Raw genomic sequence first — 12,134 nt, 5'->3', positions numbered from 1 at the left:
AGGTCAGATTCATTTAACAACTGTGTTAGTAACTTAATAATTACAGTGATTCACTTACTCAGCGTGGCAAGAAAAGTCATAAAATGGGGCAAAACTCAAGAAATTTCTGCTTACCAACATAAATTTTGGGCTCGCTTGTGGTCGTAAGTTGAGGATTACCTGTATTTCGTCGCACTTTCTGTCCCTCCTTTCAGTTTTGGGGAAAATGATCAGTTCCAATAGATAACTTCCAATAGTCATCACCCTCCTTAACGTGAAATCGTAATGCTCATTGTTGCTGTTCACAATTCCCCCACTGGGTTGGTCACTAGACATGGCCTCTCCATGCTCAGAATCCAAAAGAATCCCACAGCAAATTTGCCAAGGGCACCTGGTCAGAAGGCAGGGTGATGCCCACCACAGCTGTGCCCAGTGAGAACTTGAGGCTCGGGGGCAGAATTACGATACAGAATGTTGCACAGTGAGACCCATGGCGAGGGGCTTCAAAGAGTGCAGCCCTTGTTAGAGCTATAAGTGTCGATTGAGCACCGATGACTGGATTTGTCACAGACCACCCTCAACTGCCTTGATCTTGGAGTTCAAATGGTCTCTTGGGCTTGGAACAGGGTTTTGCAACCTTGGTGACTTTAAGAGAGGTGGACCTCCACTCCCAGAATTTCCCAGCCAGTACTGGCTGGGGAATTCTGGTCAATTGCTTACAAGATAATAGGTACAAGTAAAAACATAGTTTTGAATAAATGGATACATATAAGAAACAATAGGACAGGGACGGTAGGCACCCTGGCTTAGTGCTTTCCCTTGGCTAATTCCCAAGGCTGTGATCTGCTTTTGTTTTTTGGTAAACTCTGGGTCGTTCTGTAGACATTCTCCCATAGCTTTGCAAAAGCCAGCGTGTGGCAGTTCCATCGATGCTCTTTTTACGGTCCTAAGCCCCATTCTTCTTCTTCCTCATACACAGATATTCCCCCTTTGCAGCTTAATGCTTTTGGAGACTTAGGTAATGATATTCTAAGGCCAAACCTCAGTGCGCGGACTGCCACTGGTCCGCAGGGCAGAAACCAAGCCACGCAAATAAGGGAAGCCCCATTCGTGGGATGCCAGTAGCACGTGAAACCACACAACCCTCTGGTCCATGGAAAAACCTCTCTCCGTGGACCCGGTCCCTGGTGCCCAAAAGGTTGGGAGGGGGCACTGTTTTAAGGGGGTTAAGAGGGACATTGTTCTTCCCTCTCCTGTGTATTCTGCTCAAAAGGGTGTCTTCAAACTTGTCAAGCTTTAAGACTTGTGGACTTCAACTCCCAGAATTCCTCCTCCAGTCATGTTAGCTCGGGAATTCTGGGAGTTGAAGTCCACCAGTCTCAAAGCTTGCCACGTTTGAAGACCCTTGGTGTGTATCCTGGGAGTCTCTTCCTTCTAGACATTTTATTTTTTCCCCCCTCAATTTCTTCCCTCAAGTTTGTGAAGGCCTTGCAACAGGAACGGGTAGTCCTTGACTTAATGACCACAGTGGAGCCCAACATTTCTGTGGCTCAGCAACAAGAAGACTTGTTAGTTAAAAGAGTTAACGAGTTAAAGAGTTAGTTAAAAGAGTTTCTGCCCTGTGGACCAATAGTTAAAAGAGCTTTGCCCTGTTTTACGAGCTTTCATGCCACCGTTGTTAAGTGGATCACTGCAGCGGTTGTCAGAAGGTCGCAAAAGTTGATTACGTGACACACACACACACACACCCCGACGCTAAAACCGTCGTAAATATATATGAGTCAGTTGCCAAGCACCTGAATTTTAGATCACACGACCATGGAGAGGCTGAAACGGTCCATGGAGAGGCTGAAACGGTCGTGAATCACCTTTTTTCATTGCTGTCGTAAATTTGAACGTTCACTAAATGAACTGTTTGTAAGTAGAGGACTACATACATTTGTAAAAAAAAAAAAAAAAAAAACTCAATTTTATTTTTACATTCTTATACTGCCCAGCTCTACTTACAACCTGAAAATTTGCTATTATATAATAGTTGAAACCGTAAGCAAACTTTTTAAAGTTTTCATATTCTATCAGAGCAATCTCTGATAAACTAACCGTCTTAGCCAAAATAAATAAGTCGCCTCACTTCCTTAAGCCGCTGGTATTTTCCTGGGTGTAAAGATCATTTTCCAATGTTTTGCATAGAACAGTCTTGAGATCATTAAACCCCACCTCAAACTGTATACAGATTTTCAAAGGGAAGTGTTAACTTAGTACAAGAAGTTTGGAAATTGAATATTTCAATGATTTGGTTACTTCTTTCCTTAACGGGTGCAAAAGAACCATCACTGAATGGACAGCTTGCATAGAATCAAAACTTTGCATTAGTGAGCTACAGGCAGTCCTCGACTTATGACCACAGTTGAGCCCAACATTTCCATTGCTAAGTGAGATGGTTGTTAAGCAGGTTTTTGCCCTGTTTTACAACCTTTCTTGCGGCAGTAAAGTGAATTACTGTCATTGTTAAGTGAGCAACACAGTTGCTAAGCGAATCTGGCTTCCTCATGGACGTTGCCTGTCAGAAGGTCACAAAAGTGATCAAGTGACTCCAGGACACTGCAAAGGTCATAACTGTGATTCAGTTGCCACGCAGCTGAATTTTGTTTGGGTGACCCTGGGGATGCTGCAATGTTTGTAAGTGTGAATAACCTAAGTCACTTTTTTCAGTGCTGATGTAACTTTGAATAGTCACTTAATACATTATTGTAAGTCGAGGATTACCTTTATGAAAACCCGAAATTATTTCCACAGTGCTTGGGGGCATTTTTACTGCCATTCCGAAAGAAAAATATCCTTAGAAACTAGCCAAGTATAAGTAGTAAATTTAACTGATGAGAGGACGAAGGTTGACGTTTTTCTATCTCCTTTTTTATGGAGATTCTCAGTCATCCAGGTTCCGGTTGCCCCAAAGTTGCTTTTTGAAAAAGGCCACTGGACTTCGTTTTCCCTTGAAAATGTTTCGCTTCCCATCTAAGAAGCTTCTTCAGTTCTGCGTCAGAAGCCTGGATGAGAAGCAAAAGGTCTTTAAGGAGAAACAAAGAAAAGCCTCTCGTAAAAGCATTTGGGATACCCCTTGGTCCTTCTAATTATTTGTAATTATTATTGTAATCACTGTAATTATGAATAATTACACTGATCTCCTCTAATATGCTATTGCAGAGGTCTCCAAACTTGGCAACTTTAAGACTTGTGGACTTCAGCTCCCAGAATTCTCCAGCCAGCATAGCTTGCTGGGACTTGAAGTCCATAAGTCTTGGGGACCCTGTGCTATTGCATTGAATATCCTTTTTATTTATTTATTTATTTTATTTATTTGTCTAGCAAGTATTAGATAACAGGTATAAGTAGAAGCATGGTTATGAATACGTGAAATGGATATGAATAAAAAAAAGAAAGAATAGGACAGGGACAGTAGGCATGTTGGTGCGCTTATGCACGCCCCCTATTTTTCTACTTTCCCCCCCTATTTTTCTACTTTTTCCTGAGAAGACTTTACCATATTAAAATACACAGTTTCGGACGACTAAAAAGTTTTAATGGGAAGTTCTTGGAAAGGAACACAGGTAGCAGTCTTAAGATCCGTGGTAAAACTCTGTTCCGTGAGAGAACTTGAAGACTTCATTTTAACTTATTTAGAAGCACCAGAGTTCTCGTGTCACGATCGAATTGAGCAAGCTGTTCATTTTTGAGGCTAGATTGGGGGCGTGCTGGTTTTTTTTGGCATGCTTTTTAAAAAGTTTTTTATCTCACACCTGTCCTAGAGAGACTTAAGATTGGGTGTTGCATCATCTGGGTCTCTTGACAAAGAGGTTTCTTGTGGGTTGTGAGTCCTACAGTGCAACGGTGGCCACCGATATAATGGGGGCTTTGGAGAGTGTCCAGTTAAGTGGTCTTTGCTGGAAGTTTTCAAATGGATGACCTTAAGCAAAGGCAGCCCTGTATAGCTATTGTGTTGTTCCCACCTCACTATATTTCTGTGTGTATGTCTGGGGACAACCCATGGAAGAAATAATGGGGAAAGATGGCTGCACAGGTAGTCCTTGACTTACGACCAGAATAGGGCCCAACAATTTTTGTCTCCAAGTGAAACCTTTGTTAAGTGAATTTTGCTCCCGTTTTACGACCCTTCTTGCCACAGTTGTTAAGTGACTCACTCCAGTTCTTTAAGTAAGCAACATGGTTGTTAAGTGACTCTGGCTTCCTCCTTTGCTTGTCAGAAGGTCGCAAAAGGGGATCGTGTGACCTGCGACCGTCATAAATACGAGTCAGTTGCTAAGTGGCTGAATTTTGATCACGTGACCACTGAGATGCTGCCACAGTCAGAACTGTGAAAAAAAATGGTCCTAAGTCCCCCCCCTTTTTAGTGCCGTTGTGACTTTGAATGGTCACTAAATGAATTGTTGTAAGTCAAGGACTACCTCTATTCCAGAATTCCTGTCTAGGTAGATATTAATTCAGAGGTCCCCAAACTTGGCAACTTGAAGACTTGTGGACTTCCAACTTCCCTGGCTGGAGAATTCTGGGAGTTGAAGTCCACAAGTCTTAAAGTTGCCAAGTTTGGAGACCTCTGAATTAATTCCAACATATCAGAAGAAGGCCCCAGGTTGGCCAAAGTCTTAAGGGAAACAGAACAATAAGTCACCATTGGGAAAAGATAGGAGGGAAAGAAAGAACAAGGCGAGGCGGAAGAGACCTGGAAGTGAGTTGAAATACAGAGGAGAGGAGAGCTTTGAAGAAAAAAAATGGTCATAAGGAAAGAGGAAGCAGAGGCTGCATTAACAGAGGGATAGAATCAAGATCATGTGAAATGTTGGTATCTCTTTATAACCCCTTAAATAAGGCCACACTTGGAATATGGCACCCAGTTTTGGTTGTTACCATATTAAAAAGGATGTTGAGACTCTAGAACAGGGGTCTTCAAACTTGACAGCTTTAAGACTTGTGGACTCGCTCCCAGAATTCCTCCTCCTGTCATCTTAGCTCAGGAATTCTGGGAGTGGAAGTCCACAAGTCTTAAAGCTGTCAAGTTTGAAGACCCTTGCTCTAGAAAGAATGCACAGAGGAGCAACAAGGGCGATTAGGGGGCTGGAGGCTAAAACGTAGGAAGGAGGGTTGCAGGAATTGAGTATGTCTGGTTTAATGAAAAGAAGGACTTAAGGGGATACACTCACGATAGCAGTGTGTGGAAACTAATCAAGGAGAGAAGCAACTTAGAAATAAGGAGGAATTTCCTGACAGAACAATCAGTGGAACAACTTTCCTCCAGAATTTGTGGGTGCTCCACCACTGGAGGCTTTTAAGAAGAGATTGTACAGCCATTTGTCTGAAACGGTATAGGGTTTCATGCTTAAACAGGGGTTCAACTTTGTTATTCTTTTATTGGATGCATGCAGCCCACCAGCCCTACTGTCCATTCAGGTCTCCTTTTGGGGAAGGGAGTAATTCAAACACCCAGTGATTTCCAGAACTTCTTTCCAACGAGAGCGATGCCAGAAGAAGCAACGCCATCTCTGCTGCCTGCATTCCCCGATTTATTGATTGATTTATTTTCCTATTCCCTTTTTTTGGTGCAAGCCGTGTGTCTTATTGACCTGCTCTTCTCCCCAACCCCGTACCCCATTCCAGCTTCTTTTCCCCATGGCTGCAGTTGCTTTCTTGCTGAGTGTTGGGGTCTTCCCAGGTGCCTGGTAACATGTCTGGCTGTAGGTAACTTTCTGTTTCTTCTTTCTCTCTTTCCCTTTTCTCCTTGCGTGTGCGTGCGTGCGTCTGTGTTGTGTGTTGCTAACAGGGCGGATTCAGGTCTCTCCAGGTAAATCCCTTTTCTATAATCCTACTCTGGTTGGGACTGGGAGGGCCACCCCCCCCCTTCGAGTGTGAGTGGAAGTACCTTAAACGCCCCTTCGTGCTGTTAAGTTTGTAGTTTGTGGTGGTGTTAAAACAGCTGTAATTTTAGCCTGTAGGGATCATGAGATCTTAGAACAGGAACTTTGAAGACTTGCTGGCTGGAGAATTCTGGGAGTCGAAGTCCACAAGTCTTAAAGTTGCCAGGTTTGGGGACCTCTGTCTTAGAAGATGATGGTGGTTTTTTGTTTTTTTTTAAAACCCAATTCCATGTTGCACAAATCTCTGGGAAAAGTGTGATGGGTCACTGAATTTGAGTGCTTCATAATGACCCTTCTTTGCTTTTCACGATTGTTCTTCATTCCTCTGGCTTCTCTCCGTATGCATCCTCTCCCTCTTTTATTTCAGTGCGTTTGGTCTTTTACTCTCTTCCCCCCCCCCACACACTTCTCTTCTCTTCCCACCCTGAGTGTTGCATTACAGCACTTTTTGCTCACCCCCGAATCGGAGATTGTAGCTCGCAGAATATCCAGGGATTCCCAAAAACCTATCCCATTTTGGGGCCGCCCATCTCGTCCTCCCAAGAGGAACTCGGGGCGGTGTACAATTAAAATACTAAGACGGAAAAAAAAAATAGAATAAAAAGTATAGAGCAGTTAAAATTTTTAAAAAGAGGCAAGGATGAGGAAAAGCAAGGTTAAAAATTGATTCAGAAAGGGGAAAGGATGGCTTTCAGGTTAAAGAAAAATGCTGTTATGTCCCAGGGCATGTAATGTCAGCGTTCCCCTACATCTCTCTAGAGTTACACATTGATTGTATGTTAGTTTCCTATACTAGCTGACTGAAATTGGAGAAAGTTTCCAGGGTTTCTAATATCCTAGCATTGCTAACTTCCATTAAATATAACTTGTAGTTTTCTGGTCCTTTTGTTTGCTGATAAAGGGGGAAGAAGGGGTAGATAATTCGATCTTTATAGGATAGGAACCTTTGCATGACAGGTAGTCCTTGAGTTACGACCACCACCGAGCCCAACATTCCCGTGGCTAAGCAAGACAATGGTTAAGTGAACTTTGCCCCATTTTTACGACTTTCCCTGCCGCTGTTTAAGTGAATCCCTGCGATTGTGAAGTTAGGGACGCAGCTGTTAAACAAATCTGAATTCCCCCTTGACATCGCTCATCAGAAGGTCGAAAAGGTGGATCACGTGACCTCCCCCCCGGGACACTGCAACTGGTCATAAATACGAGTCAGTTGGGAAGCATCCCACTCTAGATTACGTGACACTGAGGATGTTGCGACGGTTGTAAGCGTGAAAATATGGGTCGTAAGTCGGGTTTTTTTTGTCAGTGCTGCTGTGACTTTGAGCGGTTGTAAGTTCAACCGTGCAACAGTTGACTGACCAAATGATTGTAAGTGGAGGAGTACCTGTATGCGTTTTCACCAGTCCAGCTTATTTTACAGCAGGGGTCTCCTCCAACCATGGCAACTTTAAGACTTGTGGACTTCAACTCCCAGAGTTCTTTAGCCAGCCAAGCGGATGGGGCTTCGCTTGTATTTGTGGCCTGGTTTCTGGCATGCCGTGGCCCCGGTGTTGGGGACTCCGCCCTACACTCCCTATGCCAGGGGTCTCCAAACCTTGGCAATTTTAAAACTTGTGGACTTCAACTCTCAGAGTTCCTCAGCCAGCTGGGATTTGAAGTCCACAAGTCTTAAAAATTTCTTTGCTGGCTGAGGAGTTGTGGGAGTTGAAGTCCACAAGTCTCGAAGTTTCTTTGCTGGCTGAGGAATTGTGGGAGTTGAAGTCCACAAGTCTTAAAAGTTTCTTTGCTGGCTGAGGAATTGTGGGAGTTGAAGTCCACTAGTCTTAAAAGTTGCCAAGGTTGGAGACTCTTGTTTTCCACAACTCTGTTCATTTGGGAAAGGGAACTTATGCATCTGTAGAAATGCAGCCCAGTATAGGGTGTCCACAGAGAGAAGTTACCGGTTAAACTGAGCTAATTTTTCCTCTCTCCCTTGTCTTTCCCTGCCTCTTATTCACGATTATGTCAAGAGAGGGATTTTTTTTTTCCCATAGGGCCCATTGTCTTCCTTTCTGAAGACTTGGGCAAAACCTAGCCCTGCTGGCCTTTGATTCAAGCCTTTCGTTGCATCCTTCTCGGCTGTAAGCAAGCTTTCATTCATTCAGGAGCGAGTTGGTACATCCTGAAATTCAGCAAAGCTCCCAGCAGTGGCTGCCCTCCTACGGGTAGTCCTCGACTTAACAACAGTTCATTTAATGACCTGTTTTTTTTGGAAGTTAACAACGGTACTGGGAAAACAAAGTGACGTACGCCACTTTTCGCACTTAACGACCGTTGCAGCATCCCCACGGGTTAGCCTGGTATTACATCCGGATGCTTGACGGCTGACTCACACCGACGACGGTTGCAGTGTCCCCTTTTTGCGAGAAGCAAAGTCAACGGAGAAACCGGAGCCACTTAACCACCGTGTGACTAACTTAACCGCGGTGCTTCGCTTGACCCAGAAGAGACGTAAAATGGGGCAAAACTCGCTCAACAAAACTTCTTGCTGAACAACATAAGTGTTGGGGGCTCGATTGTGGTCGTAAGTTGAGGACTACCTGCATTTCGACCCGTGGGGGGGGGGGGCGGGGACAGATTCCTGCCACACGCCGTCTCAGAAGACCTACGGTGGGGCTAGCCTAGTGTAGGGGAAGCAGCTGGGATTCCTCTGGCCTGGCCTGACTAACTAAGCACGTCGCTCTCTCCTTTCTCTCTTGAAGCATTTCTACCAGAGCAGGGCCCAGCCACCGACCAGTGCTTCCCGGGTGCAGAGTAACACGTCGGCTCGGCCTGGCCCACCCACTCATGTTTATCCAGCTGCTTCCCAGGTCATGATGATCCCTTCACAGATCTCCTATCCTGCTTCGCAAGGTGCCTACTACATCCCTGGACAGGTGAGGGGTTAGACTGGGGCTGCGGCCTCCTTCATTGTGGAGCGGCGGAGAGCTTGTGGCTGCTTTCCCAAGCGATCTGTGTCTCCTGGAACCTGGTGTGTCGCTCGCCTTCCCTCTGGGGTTGGTGTAAGAAAGGAGGAGGGGTAAGTTTCTGGTCTTGCCCTCCTGCCTGTCAACAGATAGCATCCCAGTCATGGCTCCCAGCTGCCTGTAACGCTACAGCCTTGGTTGTCTTTTGTCTGGGGATAGCTGTATTTTGGTAAAACAAAACACACGCTGGCAAATGGTCGCATTGTTGATGTATGCAAATGCCTTCCTCCAATGGGGAAGGCAGGAATGGGGTGTGCTGGCCTCGGTCAGAGACAGCGGAAAAGCATTTGGGACCAGGAGGTAACAACAGACATTGAGTTGACGCGACGTGACTTGACTCCCTGCTTAACTGAGCTGCTTGTACAACCCGGTTCATGGGCCGATTATTGTGATTTTACGAGATTTAATGGCTCTCACCCTGAGTCAGTAGCAAAGGACGGCTCCTCTGACCTCCCTTTTCTTATCTGTCCCGAGCCAGTTGGAACAAAGATGATGTATTTTGCACCATTTTTAGGAAATGAGCTTGGCTTGATTCCCGAAGCTTGTCCAGGAATGGCCGCTTAGGAAGCCTTATGTGAACTCTTGCAAACCTACCGGCTAGTCTCAATAGTTCACATGTGCAAATGTTTCCGATTGCTCTTGAAGAAGGTCAAGACATAACACGGTCTCTCCCTCTCTCTCTGTCTCTCCCCCTTCAAGGTTCTGTCCCAGGCTATTCAACTAGAGCCAGTTCCTGTGGTTCAGTCCCTTAATAAATATGAGTGACCTCTAAAAAGTTCTGATGTTTTTATCATGCAGGCTCTGTGCATGGCAAACCTAATTTTAGAAAATGGGGAGTCCTACTATATATAAAAGGGAAAGGGAAATACCCCACAAGCGTTGCCTTCTGCAGTTTCATGTAAAACACATTGTGTGGGTTTGGGATTGTTTCATATTGATTTAGTCCATGGGAAATTATAATGAAATCTTGGCTAGGCTACCACCAGCTCCATCCCTTGCAAGGTCATCCGGTTTTCTCTCCTTGACCAAACTCTTAATTTAGGTCACATTATCTCATAGTTATAAAGGCCTCACCCTAAGCATCCCAAGAAGTGTGTCTAGCAGGTCAAATGCTGGTGGAGACGCGAAGGAGAACCTCATATGGCCTTGTGAGACACAGTACAAGAGGCAAAGAGCCTCCTCAGATACGAGTGCCACGTAAGCCCTCTTCTTTCAGAGAAAAGGGATTGCCAGACGATGCTTAAATCGCGGGTCCATCACCCTTTGTCCCTACGGGCTCCAGGTGCTCTCCCTGCAAAAAGAACAGGGGAATTTCTTTGGAGATTCTCAGTCATCCAGGTCATGGTTGTCCCAAAGGTGCTTTTTTTTTTTTTTCCCCCCAAAGAGGCAGCTGGGCTTTTTTCTTCTGAAGACGTTTTGCTTCTCATCCAAGACGCTTCTTCAGCTCTGACTGGATGGTGGGGAATGGAAGGATTTATACTCCTTGCAGCTGGTCATTTGCAGGAGAACAAACCCATCTGGACTAGACTCAGCAGTTCATCCGCTTTTAAAAGACGTAGGCACTCTTTTGAAGTCCACATTTTGGACGGAGAGGACTACTGGTTTGAAAGAGGAATCAAAAACAGGCCATTTATCTCAGTGGTAAGTATCTCTAAGCAGCAGCAATCTCCAAGCACCAAGAATACATTAAGGCAGAAGCTTGTCCACCCCAAGGATAAAACACCCAGCCACAAACTGCGCAATGTGGTATGTGCAGTACAGTGCAGTGAAGCACATGCAAATCTGTACATTGGGGAAAACAAAACCACCACTTCATGAACGCATGGCACAACATGGGAGAACAAACCCATCAGGACAAGGTTCAGCAGTCTGCATTTAAAAGACAAAGGTCACTCTTTTGAAGACAGCAAGGTTCACATTTTGGACAGAGAAGACCGCTGGTTTGAAAGGGGTCAAAGAGGCCATCTGTCAAAATTGAACAAAATTGAACTCAACAGAGCGGGAGGGATACGACATCATCTATCTCCAGTCCACAACACAGTCCTTTCAGCAGTTCCAAGAAGGCTCCACACCCATTTGCACCACTCAGGTGACCCTGAAGGCACAGATAGACCTCCAAGCGGCCTCAACGACCCTCTAAAAAGGATGCAAATGACCAATTGTCTGCAAGGAATATCAATCCTTCCATTCCCCACCATCCAGTCAGAGCTGAAGAAGCTTCTTGGATGAGAAGCAAAATGTCTTCAAAGAAAAAACAAGAAAGTCCAGTTGCCTCTTGGGGGAGGGGGGAAGCACCTTTGGGAGCAGGGTGGCCTGGTCTGATTTTCATGATGGCCCTTCCTATTGAAGGTATCGATTGCTGGAGCCAATGATACTCTCAAGCCTGTGGTTACATTTATAATTACTAGAATGTAATCAGTGGATGGTGCTTAGAGGGCAGAGACTTGGACTTGAGACTTGGAGGGTTGAGATTAGTCGTCATAAAGTGAGACAGAATAGATCTGGAGTTGGGGTGGTGGGGGAAAGAATTTAGAAAGGCAACACCGTCTCAGCAAACATCCATTGGAACATTTTAGTGCCAGCCTTTATCAGTTAAAAGACAAGATGTTTTAGTTTACTTTATTGTCATTATACCTCGCACAATGAAATTAAATACCACCTTCAGTGTACATTATGACTATGAAAATAAACACACCCCCTTCACATTCTATACATCAAATTGAAAACCCCCTGATATCACATTAACATTGCACTGTACAGTAGAATTCAACAACGCTGCACAAATTTAAAAAAAAAGTTTAAGGTTGAGAGAAACATTTCTTAAGCTTTGTAAGGACGATTTGCTCAATCTTTGGATGCTGCAATTTGAGGATCAGCACACAAAGTATAATCTCTGTTTAGTTCTTCTGGACTTCTGGATCTAGTGCAGCTGGCTGGGGAATTCTGGGAGTTGAAGTCCGCCAGGCTTAATGTTGCCAAGGTTGGAGACGCCTGACCTAGTGGGCTTCCCTGGGCCATTTCCTTAAGCTCAGCGCTGCCTGCTTTGTTCTCTTCTGAATGCAGTCTTGAGGGTTCACCTGCTCCATTTCTCCTCTTCTTCTAGGGTCGCAACACATATGTCGTTCCGACACAGCAGTATCCTGTCCAACCTGGTGCCCCCAGCTTTTACCCCGGAGGCAACACCCCAGAGTATGGCCCTTTTGGTAAGTGCACAAACGCATGC

At 45.0% G+C, this 12,134-nt stretch overlaps 1 protein-coding gene across 46 annotated transcripts in view; it reads left to right on the top strand.

Moving 5' to 3' along the window:
* The window catches only part of EIF4G1 (eukaryotic translation initiation factor 4 gamma 1), a 135,447-nt gene that overhangs the window by 31,217 nt on the left and 92,096 nt on the right, over positions 1-12,134 (top strand). For 22 of the 46 annotated variants that reach the window (XM_087965475.1, XM_087965463.1, XM_087965473.1 and 19 more), the window contains exons 4-5: positions 8,648-8,821; positions 12,015-12,114. The exons of 2 other annotated variants lie outside the window; for them this stretch is intronic. In XM_087965475.1, coding sequence (XP_087821601.1) covers positions 8,648-8,821; positions 12,015-12,114 — 274 coding nt within the window. Of the gene's footprint in view, positions 1-5,812; positions 5,834-8,647; positions 8,822-12,014; positions 12,115-12,134 lie in introns of all 46 variants that reach the window. 22 more of the 46 variants (XM_087965489.1, XM_087965483.1, XM_087965485.1 and 19 more) reach the window with 2 other exon arrangements.

The sequence above is a fragment of the Notechis scutatus genome, chromosome 4, assembly GCF_049901735.1.
Source record: "Notechis scutatus isolate UNSWTSFEM ecotype Mainland chromosome 4, rNotScu1.2, whole genome shotgun sequence".
NCBI classification, from domain to species: domain Eukaryota; kingdom Metazoa; phylum Chordata; class Lepidosauria; order Squamata; family Elapidae; genus Notechis; species Notechis scutatus.
This window is presented reverse-complemented; position numbering and strand designations above follow the sequence as displayed.